General features: G+C 42.8%; 1 protein-coding gene across 2 annotated transcripts in view; it reads left to right on the top strand.

Moving 5' to 3' along the window:
• elp4 (elongator acetyltransferase complex subunit 4) overlaps positions 1-18,221 on the top strand; it is a 63,632-nt gene that overhangs the window by 25,531 nt on the left and 19,880 nt on the right. Inside the window, exon 10 of one of the 2 annotated variants that reach the window (XM_061276900.1) lies at positions 17,387-17,933. The exons of the other annotated variant lie outside the window; for it this stretch is intronic. Coding sequence (XP_061132884.1) covers positions 17,387-17,506 — 120 coding nt within the window. The 3' untranslated portion in view covers positions 17,507-17,933. Of the gene's footprint in view, positions 1-17,386; positions 17,934-18,221 lie in introns of those variants that run through there. 2 annotated transcript variants of the gene reach the window in all.

The following is an 18,221-nucleotide window of genomic DNA, read 5'->3' as shown; positions in this document are numbered from 1 at the left end:
GAAGTCCAACCAAAATGAAAACCAGAAAGCTCTACCTCTAAAGATCATATTTATACATGTTAGAAATGCAACCACAATATTGACCAGAAGACCCTCTGTTGGAGCCAATTTAGTTTCCTTGGCTTAAATTCTTATTTTTGTTTAAGATCTGCTGGCCTTGGGCCATGAACTTTTATTTGACAAAGCCTTTGGTCACCTGATCAGTCACCTGATCAGGTAAAGATGGCTGCTCCCACTTGGTAGTCAGTCTCAGCCAGTCTCAGTTAGACAAAGAAAGAAGATAGTAGTGATATCGTTTTTTACCACTCAAAGGCTGCTTCAAACTACTTCAAGCCTGCTCCAAGCTTGTATTTTTCTGGAACTTGAAAACTTTAAACTTAGAAAACACACTTTAGTTTACTTCTTGGAACCCATTATGTTGAAACCTGAGTTAGATTACAAACAATTTGGATTTGCAACTGTCTGCCTCTCTCCCTCTGCCTGCATGCCTGCTTGCCTCCATTTGGGACATTTTACATCCATCTTCAAAAAGGTATGAGCAACAGCTGTACACAGTGTTTTAAGATGAGTGTGTGACAAGAACTATACAACATCTAACCTTTGAAATTTAAACTGAACTGAAACTGACACTCACACCCTCAGTAGATGAGGTCCGACCTAATGTGGCTTTTTGGAACCGTTTCGGCGGTTTTGCTATTCAGTGTGTTCTAATGAGGTGCAAAAATCCAAATATTGCTTCCCAAACTGTGATGCAAAGCCCCTTGCTTTACTTTTTACTAATGCAGCTCAGCTACACACACAGCCTGCCTCTTAGCCACCGGCCCCCTCAATACACGGACACTCACACACACAATCGAGCCCGTCTGCTAGCTCAGGTTGAGGAGGACTTGCGTGCAAGTGTATCCCAGGAGGCAACTGTAGACCGAGGTTTCTGAAGGCCCGTGGATGGCTCTAGATGGCGGTTAGCAAGGAACCTGTATTTCTTTTTCTTTTTTTTTGGCTGCTCTCCTCCTTCCCTTCCCCCTTTTCAGAGCACAGGCAGTGATCGTAATGAGGGTTGACAGCTCACCTCTCCCTAGCGTGCCTACGGTCCTCGGAGCGTTAGACCCCCCCAATGTATCCTCACCACCACGCCCCCAAGTCCTGGAAGGCCACAAAGGTTACTCCATATGTTAGTCTGCGAATTCTTATGAATCCCCACACCACGCCCATCGACACCCTTTGCTGTGTTATGGCTGTCAAGTCTAGAACATTTTGTATGTCTTAGTCTTTTTTTTCTTTCTTCATTTGTGTGATAGTCCAGATTTGGGTGTTGAGGTTATTTTGTGCTCTCTTAACGCCTTTTTTTTTTTCTCTCGCTCTCTGACTTGTGATTGGTAGTGTGAAAATATCCTAGGTCTGGTGTTTGGCCAATATTAAAATTGTGCATTGTCCATAATATATTTCGCAAAATAGGTCCAACTCAACTCAATACTTCATTTCACAATATCTGATGAACTTCATAATAACTATATTTCAAGTCTTGCAAGATTGAAGACTTAATGTAAAAAAAATAAATTAAAACCAAAGTCCTGTTTTGCATCGTGGATCTTTTGAGTGTTCATAACTGATTGTATAATGAAAAGTGTGCGTATTGGGGAAAGGGTTCCGTGTGGAGATGGGCGAGGGCTAGAGCACAAAAGCATGTGTCATGGTGAATACTGGAGTAGGCGGAGTATGACCAAGGTCAGTCTGCTTTACTCTCAAACTAATTTTTTTTTTAAATTTGATTTAATCATCAGAAGTTACTTTTCACGTGTTGTTTTGTCTTTATTGCGTACCCAAAATCGGAACCAACTCCCTTAACTGTTATTTCAACCTTCGTGGAATAATTTAGTGCGCCTCATTTGTCTGTCACGTACACACAAAAAGTGGGGATGACGTTTGGTTTGCCAGACACACAGTTGTACACAGACTTGGCAGCAGTACTCTGGGAATCAATTTGCGAGGTTAGAATATGCACGATAAGTGCCTTAGGGGGTATGTGCAGCATCCTAGCATTGTCTCCGAACAGCCTGCAGGCTAAAGTAGCGTCTCAGCCACACCCCGCATATCAGCGCATTGTTGTGTTGTTTGGGGACGCATACTACACCTACCCTGGGCACGCAACATTTTACTCATTTTTACCACACTTGTCCTCTCAGTGCTTCTTTGTACTTTGTAAATATGCATTTGAGTTTTTGGCTTTTGGGTAGTCATCATGTCAGAATGTTATGGCCTGGTGTAATCTGACATCTCATAATTATCATGCTTCCAAATGTCTTCTTACAACAGAAGACGCTTGCCAAACACACTTGAACACAAACGGTGGAGCAACACAGATAATACAACAATACTTGGGCATATATTCTTTAGCAGCTTCCGAGAATTGCTAATTACTTCTGCCCACTAGAAGCTTATTTAAAAAAAAAAAAAATCAACTTGTTGTTTTTGGGGGCAGCTCGAAAGTATGAATGGCATTCTTCCAATGGATAAAGATGATTTCAGATGTGATTGTTTTGAGTTACTATCATAGTCACAGAACAAATGATACTTATCTCAAGGCATCGTTTTACATTAAACCTATTTTGAGTTGTTTTTGTGAGTTGTTCATTAAACATTGACTTCTTTAGAGTTAGCATGACTATGAACAGCATGTTGGTATTATGCTTCTTCTGCAAGCATGTCAGACGCTTGCTCAGGCTTGCCACTTTTGCAGCCAAACCTCAAACCAGAAATTCTTGTAAGCACAACATATTCATTTGCTTGTAAACTTGACAAACTTGTACAAAACATTCCTTCTTGACTGCTTTTTACCTCAAACACTGACGCATCACTGCCAAAAGTTTTGATAGTTACTGATTGAGCGATAACAAGATGGATGTTGGCAATGGATTGACAGTCCATCGAGAATCGCCGCTCACTTTACCTTTGTTGGCACCCGATCACGACATGTTTGACTAATTTCACAGATGGCTTCCCCATTCATTTTAAATTCCATAAAACAAAGTACAAGTCATTATTGATGATACACTCATTATTAGTATGGAAATTACCACTGGGATGCCTCCGAATCCTGAAAGCTTGTCACTTGAGTGACAGTCTGAGACAATTGGGGTTCATCACACTGTATTTAAGTGTGGAGTGTCGGGTTTATGTTTTTCAAAGTCCATATTGGGCACATTATCCTCAGGTGCCGGCTCGCGCCTTGTTGGTATTTAAGACGGATTTCCACCAATATTACTGAATTGCGGAGGCAGTCGCAGCTCCCTCCTAACGGGGAGGTGTCGTCTGCTCACAGATCACCGTTTGGATGAGGGAGCACAGCAGCATCCCACCTCATTACCGTAGCAACACACTAACCGAGAGAGTGACACACTACTCTCTGTGATTAAGATGTAAATTTCCTCTAATTGGAATGTAAATTCATACATTTATATGAAGACGTCAGCTGTCAGTTGGCAATATTGTGTCCTTTTCTCTGCCTTTCCCCTGGTCCCCAGGCAGGGGCCGAGGTGCCTGTAATCTGTATCGTACTCCCGGCAGCCCCGTCCTGGGATTTGCCGTTTGTTTAATGCCAGGTCCATTGTCCTTCATCTCGGCACATCATTGTAATTCTCCCCATTCATGTTTCTGTGTTTTGTCGCCGTCTGATTTGCTCTCGCTACCTGTGTTTGTTTCCCCATGCATGGATGAGCAGCCAGGGCTTTTGGGGAAGGGGGCGAGGATGGGAGGGGCGGAGCACTTTGAGACGGGGGCCCGGGTCATTGGGTGGCCGTATTTTGTGTGTGCATCGATTACTTCTGCTGAATGTTCCCGAATGCAAATAAGTCCACTTTGAGAGGAAGCACATGTATGTGAAGTAATTAATTTTACCCTTGAATGCCAGCTGTGGTGTTGGTTTGACGTGCTCCAAATGGAGCTTTCTCACCAAAAAGGTGTTAATTTAGGGATTTGGCAGATGAAATAAGTCTGTTTGCCAGTATGTATTGTGTCCACAGAAATCCAATGTGTCTTTTTGTCATTCAAAGGCGGTATCATCTTGTCAATTTGATACCATGCTGAGGTATGAGTGACACAATAATGACACAATATAAAACATTACCGTGATGGATGAAAGAAAATTCCAACAGTTGCATGTAACTAATTTTCCAATAGTAGCATTATTATTGCAACTCACTGATTGGAAGGTGTGTTGTTTAACCTCTTTACATGTCGAATTTAATGAAATACTAGTTTCAGACATTTCAATCATTATCATTGTATTCAACGTTAGAATCGTGTAATGTAAATGTTGGAATAATTTGAATAATATTTGATTGGACATTTTCTTTGTTCTTGTTTATTTTTCTGTCATTATCATTGGTAGGTGCTTTGTATGTGGTGTTGAATTTGATGTTTTGAAGTGAGTTTTGGCCTCCAAACACAGTCCCTAGTTTAAGTGCCCCATAGTTCATTGAAAATAGTAAGAGCGCATGATTGTGAAGGCAATAGTTATGAACAGGAAGAATAATTCATTGGCTCCTACTAGACTTGGCTGCTGGGTGTCAGTTTAATAACCACATAGACGCAAATGAAGTAGAGTTTCCCAACTACTGGATATGACTTGGTAAACTGCAGGAATATTTTGGATGAAGAATACATGCCTGTGAGTATTGTTATGGTTCCTGACTACATTTTTATTATCAATATTGTTCTAAGCAACACACATGGGCATAAATACCTGTATTGTGAGTCAGTCAAGTGATTTGTTATGTAACTACCTAATTGACTTGTCACATCTTGCTTACGAACATGATGACTCCAAACAAAAGCAACAAAGGTATTTTTGTTGCTGTGGTTTTGTTGTGGGAAATGCCTGATCATGGAGTGTGTGCGTGTGCAACACGTAAATAAATTGTTTTGGTGCATTCCACAAAGGTGCTGTGTGGCGCCTCTCCGGTCACGCGAGCCTTTCACGACAAGACCTAGTAATTGTTTTTCACTGTCCTTGAGAACTTTCACAATTATTCACACACTTCATTTTGCTGTGTGTGTGTCTTTGCGCATCCTGCAGTGTCAAAAAAGACTCTTGTTTTAAGTCCATCTGCAGGACCACTTTGTGACCTTGTGTCTAATTCATTAAAAAAAAAAAAAGTGTCACATTCCACACAGACCTAAATTCCAGTGTTAACAGCAGGAATTCCATCAATGCTCCCATTGCATGCCAATACTGCTCCACCCACCTGTGGCACCACATTAGCCTGTCATGCCCTCGCTCAATTAGTATCAGGTCCCATAAACCTTTCACCTCTATCTATCACCTTCTGTTGATTGAACCAACGAAGTAGAAACCCGGCACGTTCCTAGACGTTGTTTCGGAGAGTGAGAAATCAGGTGAATCAGCCGGCTGCATGGGTTATGCTGTCACGGCCTATCCGGAATGCAGCCACTCCCATGTGCTGAGATGCTGCACCTGTCAGCTGACTGCTCAGGTAGCTAAGGAGGAAGTGACTCACGCACCCTCTCTTCCTAATGACTTAGGGCTTGTACAATTCTTATACAAATCCTACAGTTCCCCTCAAAGCTGATATCTGAGTGGAACTAGACTGTAGACTCATACTTTGTTATTCTGGATCAGTCGTTTTATGCAAATGACTCCTTGAAAATACTATGTGAGCGGGCAAACATTCTTTAAGTATATTAATGGTTTTTATGAATACTAATCAGCAGCATTTCTGAGCGAAGTTTACTCAAAGGGTTTTAACACCCAAACCTTCGATATTATTATGCCTCTTTGTTGTCTTATAATTCAAATCAAGGCAGCGCTGTATTTACTTTTTGCATGAAAATTAAATGCCTGTATTCGACAATAACCTCCTGCTAAATCATATTCAGTTTGAATTAAATTTGGTGTTTAACAAGGTTCAACCAAGTCTGAGAAAGATTCCAATTCAACATGTAAAATCTAGTTTTAAGTCTGACTGACTGATTGACTAAGGAAGTTCCCCCAGCTCTTATTTTCAATTCCTCATCACCACTCCTTTAAAAACCGTTGGCTCAGACCTGACTCTTTTGGTCGTGGCACAGGCTCAACATGCATTGCAGGAAGAAAAGTGGGGCAGCGAGCGAGAGACAGTCAGAGAATGAAAGACAGAGAGCATTTTGTCCCCCAGGTATGACCGAGTCAGCCATGCAGAAGGATCCCACATGGAGGGAGGTGGAAGAGGAGGGTGATGAAGAAACTCTTGGCTTTCCCGCTTCCCCCAAAAACACATCTGTCTTCTTTCTCCGCCGCACACACCTTTTGTGCATCCTTGGCTCACCTTCATATATTGGCAACAGAGTGGCTGGAGTTCACATTTAAATTGTCTGGCCAGCACGCTTGTTGTTTTCTATTTTCCGGTCTTAGGCTTTTGGATTAACTTGCGGTGCATTTACACCAAGTAGTGTTTCTTTTTTTGCTAATCTGTGTTAGCCCATCATCCTTGTAAATGCGCCAGAGTCATGTCATGGCTGCTTGCATTAAAACAATTAAACTTTGTCACCTCCCTCACAACAACACTCATTTGCGAATGTGTCGGGTGAAATTTAGCAAGAAATGATCATTTTGTGAATCACTTCATTGCACTCGCTTTGTGCCTTTCGCTTTCTTTCTCTTCCTCCGTCGTGTCTTTGAGCTTCTCAAAAGAACTCCGAGCCCCCCTGCATGTTCTTCTTTTTGCCTCTTTTCTCTGTACTTTTTTGTCCATCATTATCCAGCAGCACTTTTCTGTGCGTGCAAATGCTTTCTGAACGGCTTCCTTTCTTCCTTTTCAGGGCGGATGTCATTGTTGCCGCCTGTGGGCTGGGTGTATTTATTTAGGGGTAATTGGTGTGTGGATGAGTGAGGTAATGAGGTGCATCCACACTTGGCTGCTCCCCCTCCTTAGCTGAGCTGAGCTCCGGCTTGAACTGCACCATCTTCTCCGCACAAGCCAAAGTGGCTTTTTCATACTCAGGTGGACAAACACAATCGCTTGGGGTGTACCTCAATCAAGATTGTGTGTGCGTGTGTGCGTGAGCACGTGTGTATTCACGCATAGGAGGGCAAACAGTTGGTTGTTTGCTTGTGTTTTTGTTTTTTACCATTGAATGTCTGTGAGGCTGAGTGTGTGTTCAGTGGAGCTCAAGAGGACCTTTGGCTTTCCCAGCTCACTGCCAACCTCCATAAGTGGCCCGGATGTCCTGCAGAGTTACCTAATGATTTCACTTACACCTCCCTTATCTGTCTGGCCCGTGTGTCTGCAAGCGTCTGATGCTTCAGCCTTTACATGCCATTTGCTGCCTCATATCCTGTAAAATTCAATTGCACAGCGCCAACTGTAGCTAGAGAAGCAGGCTCTCCCCCTTTCCCTCCCTCTCTCTGCTCCCTCTCGCCATCTACATTTGTAAATACAAACAGCTCCACCATCACATCATCTCCAAGAAACTGTGAATTCAAGTTTGGATTTAAAGGTGTTTGTGAGCTAATGTTACGCATCAGTTGTTGTGTTGTTATCGGGGTAATTGCTGCCGACCTTCCAGTCTTTGATGGACACACAATTACTGTATGCGACGCATAAGTGGACTCATTTTAGCTCAGGATTTTGAGTTGCTAATGGTGCATTATTCAGCTTTTTGGTCTGTCCCCAAAAGTGCCGGGCCAAATCAAACACGCCGCTCCAGGGTAATTGAGGCCCACTCCGCACCCCCTGCGGTGAGCACGGCAGAACTGTAATCCCCTGACCACTCTGACTTGGCCCCAATCTGGCAGGCCGCCCATTTCCCAGCAAAACTCCCGACTCGGCCTAGCTGAAGAAGCGGATGGCCACGTTTGGAACTCTTTCCAATGTTGTTATTCAATCTCTACAGTCTCTTAGCCTCTGTTCAATCTGTTGTATCACTCGATTGTGAACCCATATATTAGTGCAGCGCAATAAAAATCAAGTGTGGTAAAAAAGCAACTTTAAACGGCCAATTAAACTCACTCTCTTGCATCTTTATATTGAGCCAAATAAATGCTATTGCAGTATTTAGAGCACTGTTGTTGCATAGTACGTTTTTTGAAAGAGAGCTATTGATTGTTCAGTATCATGTTAGTTTTTAACACGGAGTACAAAAAACAAATGAAAAATGGGACAAAACAAATTTAATCTCATACTGAAACGCAGAGTACTGTCCCGTCAAAAATGAGCAGCAAGAGGTCTGTGGCCCCTGTGTGTATTTTTAAAATGTATCCGTGTAAACAGCTTTTGCCTTTCATGATCCAAATTCTGTTATTAATTCTGTGTTCATTATTTTTTATATGTTAATATTAAATGCTAACAATGTCTGAGGTGAGATGTCACCTCTTATAGGGGTCATATTCCAGAGAGGGTATTTAGCACTGTCTCCCTCCATTTTTAACTTCAGCCCGTGTGCTCCCCAGGCTCTGGCTCACTTTGTAACGGATTTAATAATGCGTAACAATTAACACTCGTTCAGTGCTCTGGGTTAGCGGCTGGCTGCTGCATTCCAGGCTAAATAATAATAATAATAATAATAAAAACACCAAACAAAAATCCCCATCACCCCCGGTGTATCAAGAAGCTCCGGGTGATGGAGAAAATGGAAGGTGGTGAATTTTTTGACAGGCCGGCCGAGGTGATGTCTCATTGCCTCTGACACCCTCGAACACCCTAAAGGTGGTTTAGCCAATAGTCTACCCAGGAAGCACCTCACCTAGTTGTGGCTAAAATTACACAACCACCACCTGCCCACAGGGACACTGTACTGGAAATGAGAGCAGAGGTGGTGGTGTGATGAAGAGAGCCAGGAAAAAAGAGCAAAGAGCAGAAGAACTGTTTGTCAAAGAGTATTGCCGTGAGAATTTAGGTTGGTTGTAAATAGTAATCCCTTGCACAAAATTTGGAATACAATCGAGCTTTTTCAGAAAAAATGCCTCTTGAGTTCTGTGGCAGCCCTAGGATGATGCTGAAGTTCCTGCTAGAATATAAAGAGCAACCTGTAACACCCCCAATACATTTTTTGTGACTTTCTAAATGTTTTCTCTTTATTTAGCACTTCACTGGGTGAGTCACTAAAATGTTTCACCGTCTTGGCTGTTACATTTCTAGTTGTCCCTAGTTTTGATGTTTTGACGCGCTCCGTCATATTGATGTAAATCTGTATCAGAGAAGAGAGCTTCTGGATCAAATTTTAGTTTTCTAGAGTGCTTTAAAAGTTCAGTGGATTAGTGGAACAAAGCATGGCAGCCACAGGCGATTCCAGTCTAGGTTTGCAGAGAAAATATCCACACTGAGGACTGAGGCTGTTGTTTCAACGGAGCACAAAAAGGGACAGATTCTGGATGGGAATGCCTATTTTATCATTACCACTTAAAGTCCATATGCAAGTGAGAAAATGAACAACAAATCTCTTAAATTGGTCATCCAATTTTTTGACGTTTTTATTCTTTTTAAAGTCCCCATACAATAAATTGAAAAATGAAAATAACTCCACTAAATTTGGGACACTACATAGTTTTAACAACAGTGCCAATGACCATTTAAAAAAACTATAAAGGAGTTTTAACATGTTGTAGTGTTAGCATTGGGCCTAATAATAACTAACTAACTCACAATACGATACGCGCAAACTCAAGTTCTAATGTAGTGGTGGAGGGGGAACTCTTAGCGGGAGCAATTTTAGCCATGGCCAGAAACTGAGAATAACTGAAATGGTAAAATACAGCAAATTATGTATATTCTCCACATTTCAGTCCTATATAATTACCAGTCTTTGCACAATTTTTCAGCAATTATCTTTAGACATATATACAGTGTATTCAAAGATAATTCAGGTTACAGGTTCTTGCAGTTTGCAAAAATCTAATTTTTTCATCCAAGTTGTAGAAATAAATGAATAAACAGATCAGTTTGTTCTTCCATCAGAATTCTACAAACAAATGAATAAGCAGATCATTGCTTTTCAAATAGCATCACTATAATACTGTACAACGTTGGCACACTGATGAGCCATTAACTCTGGTTCTTTATATTGCCAGAACATCTATGAATATCCTCATCTAGCCTTACAAAGTTTTTTTTCTATCCTTTGAGAAGAAATCTCAAGACGGCTGCTGCAATAGAATGGTAACAATTCTAGCTGCTTCCCAGTGGCAGAGTTCAGGCTGTTTGCCTGTCGACTGATGTGCTGTGAATGGCGTTCGAGGCTCTAGGCTGGTCTATGTGTGGCCCGGCTGGTCCAAGTCAGCAGTAATGACTGGCTTTGGCCAGCATGCCTGTTAATGTGAATGGGGTTACTCTGGGCAACACCTTTTCAGCAGGGTCCTATGAAGTCCCCAGTATGGTGGTCTTTGTCCGCACAAGGGCTGTCCTCTCAGCAAAAAGGGCTCCTTTTTTGTGAGCACTATCAACTGGTGATGGATTATACCCAGCCCTCTTTATTCGTTGGGACAGACTTAACAGACATGGATGCTCGCAAACATACACACACCCGCGCTTGCAAGCTCGCACAAAGACACCAATAGGTATTACATTGAAGGACATCGACACATTATCTTAAACAATTGTGTCGAGGAGAGATTAAACTGCTGTACAACTTGGGTGAAAGTGACATTTCCGTCATGCATGAAATCTTATTAGGTGTGACTAAAAAAATAATAATTTCTGACACAATACAGCTGCTGTAAACCACCAGACATCCTCTCCCGCATTCTGAGGCTTCAGCAACAAAAGAACCAACTTTTCCCTTTTGTCCTTACACTGCATTTAATCTGTGATTTTTATCATGACTGACATCAGAAATATTTAAAATGGTGAGCCACATGGTGCAGTCTTTAAGATTTCTCAAACCTGCTTGGTGCTGATTTTTTTGCTGGCACAACTCTTCTACAGGAGTGATTACCTCCACACTTCCCAGTGGGTCAGTCACTTCTTCGGACTGACACAGTAACCTCTAGATGACCTTAAGATTTGTCAAATGTTAGCTCTATCTACTAAATTGTTTGGTTTCCTTAAGACAGTTAAGTAAACTAGACTGTGTTTTCCGGTATTGGACACGTTTCTGACATTTGCACTTGAGAGAGGCGTGTGTATCTGCATGTGTGTGGGTGTGTGTTTTGTACAATCAGTTTGTGTCGTTCTTTACTCGCAGTAACCCAGAAATAAGCATCAATATTACATGACTAGAGCTCCACAGTAATGCTCTGGCTTTTATTTTTGGGGGACTAATGGAAAGAAATCTCAAGACAGTTTTTCTGTAATCCTTCATCCCCTATTAATGCGTCCACATAGTCAGGAACACATTTTCAAACAAACAAAACCATTTTTCTAAATTTACTGTATGATCAAATTAGACTTCATGAAAGTAGTAAAAGACTTGTTACTTGATTACTTCTGTAGTCCAAATCCTACTTGAAGCTTTGTTGACATCATGCAGTCTCAACAATGACGAAGCAATATTAAGTATGCTAGCTTTTTAGAGGAGCGTTATTATTATAGCGGGACCTCTGTATGGCACTGGAAAACCTGCTCCTACCACGTGTCAGCGATGCTTTAACCTGAGGGCGTTCATAGTTTGCGGGGTAAAATGTGTGTTGGAGAGCGCAAGAGGTCCCCCAGATATTGCTGTCATAACCCATGCAGCCGCTCTCTTTGCTATGGGCCTATGTGTAGTGAAGGCAGCACTTAGACATGTTTGTACTCTTCGCCCTCTATCCCGCTCCCTTTCTCCCTTGGCTCCATGTCACCCCAGGGGTGGACCAGCACTCCCTGGCTGTGCCCAAGTCCATAACACCATCTAAACCCCCCTCTTGCAACCCATCACCGCTCGGGTCAATGTGCCCTCGCCCCCCGCCGCTGTCAACCTTACAACGCCCACAGTCCATACCGACACAGGCCCGCAAAGAGAAACAAAACAGATCTGAAAAGAGACCAAATGGCCCCACGCAGCGCCTTCCTGTCAAAGGCCTTGACAGGCCCAAGGAGAGGCCCCCAGAGGACCTCAGTTGAAGATGATGGCGACGGAGATAACAAGTCAAGTTGTTGTGTTACAGCGCACTTACACTTTGGCCCCTTGTTTGTCCGTTTGCTTATTCAGAACCACTGCAGAGCTAACTGATTACCATGCATGTCATGTTTACTAACATGGCACATGCTATCAAATGCTGTCTGTGAAGCGTGAAGGGTAACTGGTGGGCCAGCTACCTACCCCAAAGAGCTGGAATAAACATTCCATTAGGAAAAATAAAATAAACATGAAATATTGTCAGCCACTCAATTTCCTGTTTGGACATGCTCGCTTAAAATGAAAATCACTCACGTTATTAGTCGCTTCGCATTCTTTCGGTGTTAGGGAATATAATTACTCTCAAAATGCTTACTCATCTTTCTGTCAGAGACATTAGCCACACAGCAGAAGATGTTTTGCCCGCGTGGCGTCAATCTTGACTGTTTTTATGAATGTCTCTTGGATGATCCTGGATCAGGCACAAGGTGATAAGACGGGCAGGTCTCCATTAAGCAAGAAAGCATTGCTTAATTCATTCCTGACACCTTAAGACGGTTTTAACGAACTGATTGAAAATCATCAGCATTCGAGGTGAAGAATCAGACGAGTATCAAGGAAGGTATTCGGCAGTAAATTGCACATTAATAAGTGTGAGAATGACATAAGTCGATTGAACAATCAGAAACCACAAACACACTGGATCAACAGGTTATTCCTTATGCGAGGCCAGAGATCATGTTGCAGTCTTTGTTAGAGCAAAAGAAGAGGAAGGTCAAGCAGCTCGTCAGCTTTTGTTTGCTGCAGGTGGGCTAGAATTACCCAAGTGACAGGATTTATACTGGGGCTCTGGCTGCATTTTTTTCCTTCCAAGGGAGCGGAAGTCTTGTGTGGAACGGCTGGCGTAAATGGGATGATGCTGTGCTTGTCAAATTGAAAAGATCACATCACCTCATTATGTAGGGTTTTCCTGGGTTAAAGTTAACACTTGTTCCTATAGATCCAGCAAATGATTTTCCCACACAATAGGGTGTAATTTTATCGCTGTGGGGGATTATGGCACTGGGAGGTGATTTAGTCAGCAGATGGAACAGCAACTCTGGGAACGTTTCCCCAATGTTGACTGTGAAATGTTCTACCTCTATTTTCGATTTCTGGGCACTCTGGTTTGTCGTGTGGTGGTCAGCCTGTTTGCTTGGTTGTTTTTGGCTTTTATTTTTTGTAATCCATATTCAAGATACATTGTTGAATTTTTGTCTTTTTACTGACTTTCCATTATTCAATGATCAATGGTTGCCCTAAGTAATGGTAAATATCGTGTCACTTGCATGAGCATGAGCCAGCCCCGGGTAATCTGATTTCAGCGACCAGACCGGTCGTCATGTGTTCCCTGCGAGGTGTTGGGTTTCTCATAGTTTTAAGCTGTACAGTGACATGGGCCATTTGAAAGTCTAGCTAAACCACTATGGAATAAATGACTCGTTAAAAATTAGCACTTAATACTCGGATCATTAGTAAGCTTTTACCACTAGTGGAATGCCTTTGAAGGCACTGTTTTGTGTAGCTGGTCCATTGTTAAGATCCTGCCAAAAAAAAAAAAAACTCTTAAGCCTCAGAACATAATGTATGCACACTTACATAGTAAAACTCTTATTATGATATAAGCAAAGAAAAACATTAACTGTGATTTTATGTCTTCTCCAAAGCATTAATCAGCAATTTAATCCCAATAAACATCCGCCCCCAATATAGGGAAGCGAGGAATAACAAGCAGCATGTAATGTCATATTCTTTTGAGAAGAGGGTCTTTGGGGTGATAGGTAAGCCGAATGGAATTGCCTATTGTGGGGTGATATTAGTAACCCTCTTAGGCAAAGCCAGTCTGTGGGCTGGGCCCAAGGGCTCATTTCAAGTGCTTAACGCTCGTTTGGAGCTTTGTCACCTCTCCGCCTGTCGCCAGCGCAAACTCCCAGCCCCTCCGGCCGCGGAACGAAGCTGAGCCGCGACCCTTTATAGTGCTCGCCACCAGGGAGGATGCTCTGTCGCACATGTAGTCGCACTATAATTGTGGCTCACGTTCATATCGACACCCTCCCCCCTTTCTGCACCACAGCCAATGGTCTAATTTCCCGCCATACTCTCTTATCCGGCGACACCCCCCTTTCCCACTTGCTGCTGTTTCTTCCCCTCTTTCTACAACCTCGTGAAGGTTGCCAGGCAGCCGGGTAAGACTTCTCTCACACATACACCCCACGATGCCTGTGAGGGTTTTCCGGATGTCCTTGTTTACACCATAGTGTGTGCAGGTCATTGGGAAGCAGACTTTGGGCGTCCCATACCATGTGTGCTCTAAGTCCCCCACTAGTCTCCAATAATTTGGTGTCAATGCGGACGACCTAACTGGTAGTGAAGTACATACTTTCTGTATTAGCATGTACGCATTCTCCTTGTTGCATGAGTGATAGACAACAACTAGCCTACTAAAGCTTTAATAGCTTTCTGACGAATGTTTGGAGCCAATCGATTGGTTTTGTCTGCTCCTCCCTCCAACTTTGGTGTTACCATTGATTGTTCTCATGTGTCCGTAAACTCGGAGGTTAGAGGAGCTGAGCTGAACTTGTGGATTGCTTTGACCTTCGCTCCGCACATGCTCAGTGTGCCCACACAGCCCTGAGCCAAACAGACACAGCCAAGCCAAGGCTGTGGATGCGTGACAGCCAGACAACGGTGTGATCTTCCTCTTCTTTTTTTTTTTAACTTACCCTCTGAGGATGATGTATATGTGATTGATTTTCCTCCATCCCCTGCTCAGTAGTATGTTTCCGCTGCAGTGCACTAAGCAGGACTGAGTCCAGGCTTGATCAATGCATTGTTTTTCTTTTTCAATTACACTTGACTGAGCGAACGACACGAAAGGTTACGCAGGTGAGGTTTGGCAGGGGTTGAGGCGGAACGTCTGGAAGCCCCCTCAAGTCCGATATGTGAGTTTGCACAGGTGTCTGTGTACGCAGAAAGAACATATCTCAGTGTGAGTTGACCGCTTCGACCCCTTCGTCATCTTGCTATTCTCAGCAAGCTTTTCAATGCTGAAAATGTAGCCACTTTAAAATCCCTGTGTAAAAAGTGAAAATAAACATCTTCATTTTACACACTACAATAAAAATGTTAAACTGCCAAATTGAAATGATTAAGAAAAATAGTCAACTGTATGAATCTTCCACACAACAACAAGAGCAACAGAGCACACAATTTACGACATTTTAAGATTACATAGGCGAAGTAACCTTTTAATTTGTGCAGCGGTTAACGGCACAACAAATTTGGCTTATGTTGCCACCGAAGGATTCGTGCTCCTTTGTAAACTAAGGACCACCAGTAGAATATCACACCACAACAATCCAACCTGCATATTGATTTAGCAATGCAGCTATCACCATCCCTTCTGCACACACCGTTCCAAGCCTTAGCGTGGCAAACGTATCTTATATCTATCCACCCAGAGGGAATCTCCCATCCATCCCATGTAACCTTACCTAACCACCCAACATAAAATTATAGGTCCTTCACAGTGGTCAGTATTCACCTGCCTTAGATAATCTGCTGTGCAGCATTAAGACTGCTCCTCTTGTTTCATCTCACAAAGGACTTGAGTTCACGGGAGATCTTATGGGTTTGACGGCCCAATGGTGTGTTGGCCACTGTAGCAGGAGTAAAATGTCCTACCACATCAGATGTGAACATCAGCAAACGTTCTGATGTTTAGAATCTCCGGATCCCTTAAAAAAAAAAAAAAACATTGTAAAAAAAGGAAGCGGTCTACCCGAGAGCGGTGAAGAGCGTTTCGTAGTACCGAATTATCTTAGTATTGACGCCGTTAAAGCCCGTACCAAAACACCTACTCATTAGGAAACAGATAAGTATCTGTGGGAGTGGGAAGGCTCTACGAAAGCTGCATGTCTGGAGGGGGTGAGGATACAGTGGGCAGAGAAGGCTTACAGGAATGAGCTAGGGGGAGAGTTGGGGGGGGGGGGGGGGCGAGGTGCACCCTTTGACCAGGTTTCGAATGTCTTGGCAGATTCTTTCAGGGGCAAATTACAGGCTTTAGCTCCTCTTGTACCCAAAATGCCTTCATTCTGATACCTTCAGAGGTGCTCAAGCAACACACTGCCCGACATTGTCCTGAGCACACTCGACTCTGAAGGCACTTCACCTCAGCTTCCTCTCCCACTCTGAGCCTCTTCAAGACTTTGTTCATTGGAGAGCCATAGACGGCTTTTCTGGCGGAGCCTGAAGCAGCATAGCGTAGCCACGCTTAAGCTTTATAGCAGTTAGCGTGTTGGTCTTAGGGAGCTTTGCACGAGTGGCCCTCATTAACCTCTTAACGTCTTTGTGCTTTGAGTTGGCACAGGGCTACTCTCCAGATAAGCTTTTCTGTGAAACGAGTAACTCTGTTAAAAGACTCGGGCACTCATTTGTGTTACACACCCAATCAGCTCAGACGTACTTCTCATGTACATTTCAGCTGTTCTCTCGGGGTATGTTTACACGGTGAAAACCTATACTTTAGCGAAACGTTCCATTCACCTTGACATAGATTTCATCTATTTTGCTGTCTAAAAAAAGAGCATGTCAACTTAGTTGAGCTACATATATGCAGACCTTTGGGATTAATCAATTATTTACATCTATTTACTATGTTTTTATATAGCTACGATATATCTTCACTCAGGCAGAATTTCGCCCCAACAACACAACACTGTCTTATGAATGTTCAGTGACATTTTTCATCTCTACTTTATGATTGTTTTCAAATGTTTGCATGTTCAACTTCCATTGTGGAACAATTTTATCTTTTCCGTTAAAAACTGTATTAAATGGGCTCGCGAATTTCTTTCTATCAAACAACTCATCAATATTAAGATTGAAGCCCTCCCCCGCCAAAAATAAAATCATATAGCATTGTAGTTGTTTGATCAGCGTTAGAATAACGAAGTGGCCCATGGAAAAATGTCACCCCATGTCCTCGGACCCAGAGTCTGAAAATGCCTGCTATAGGCCACACAATCTCTCTCTCTCTCTCTCTCTCTCTCTCTTACACACACAAGGATTCCCTGAGTCGTAACAGACCTAAAGCTCTGCGAAGCATTTAGCAACACGCTAGCAGGTTTACTCCACGCTGACTGCTCTGTGCAGAGTGCTGAAGCATCTAATGTAATTTGAACGCAACACGGCTCTCTGTGAACAAACATCATTGAATGGGTAGATCTACTGTATGTTGATCCCGTTTTTTTGCCAGCCGATCTAATGATCTTCCCCACCCCTTCCTCCTTCCTCCCCCTTCCAACTCTCATTTGTATAGCGACTACATTTGCCTCCCGACTTATCTGAGACAGTGAGTCGTGTGAGCAGGGGGGAACTGGCAGGAGCAGCCGCGGGGGGTTCTGCCTGTGGCTCTGCCAACAAGCACCTGGATTTCTAGAGCTGGAGTGGCTACCAAGGTTATTTTAGTTTACAAACACTAACAAAATAAACTGAAAAAACATTTTTATTGATGAAACAAAATAAACAATGAAAATGCTTTTTATAAAAACAACAAAAAAATTTCAAAATAAGCTCAAAATGAAATATAAATAAAACTAAAATGAGGATTCCAAAACTATTATAATCCTGGTGGCTACTTGGCAAGCAACACCTGCAATGCGGTGGTGACCAGGTTGTTCTCCCACCCACGTTCTGCCATGCCGCGCTGGACGTCTGCTGCCAAGGTGTTTGGGATCTGCCAGTTGTCCCTGGCGCCAGCCAACAACGCCATAATTACCTCCATTCATATGGACATGTTTCACTTCATTTCATAATTTTGTTCTGTGTGTTTATTGACAATAAAAGCCAACATCAGGTACATGTTATGCTGGTTGACTTCTTTCACTAACCTCTTTCAATTTGCTGGGTCAAAGGAAACCGAAATTGGGTGGGCACGCCAAGACGACGATCAATCTTGACCATCGAGAGGCAGCAAAAGTCATAAGGTTTCCATAGCACTTGTAACAAAAGCAGGAAGCGGTGGATAACAGCAGATCATTTAGTTAAATATTTAATTAATTAACGTTGGGTGGAAAAGAAATAAATGAATACCTTATTTGGTCTCTTGACCAACAGTCTGGCTGTTCTTGGCAACAAGTGAATAAGAAGCACTA

This window comes from Syngnathus typhle, linkage group LG4, assembly GCF_033458585.1.
Source record: "Syngnathus typhle isolate RoL2023-S1 ecotype Sweden linkage group LG4, RoL_Styp_1.0, whole genome shotgun sequence".
NCBI classification, from domain to species: Eukaryota; Metazoa; Chordata; class Actinopteri; order Syngnathiformes; family Syngnathidae; genus Syngnathus; species Syngnathus typhle.
The sequence above is the reverse complement of the archived record's forward strand: the minus strand, read 5'-3'. Positions and strand labels throughout refer to the sequence as shown.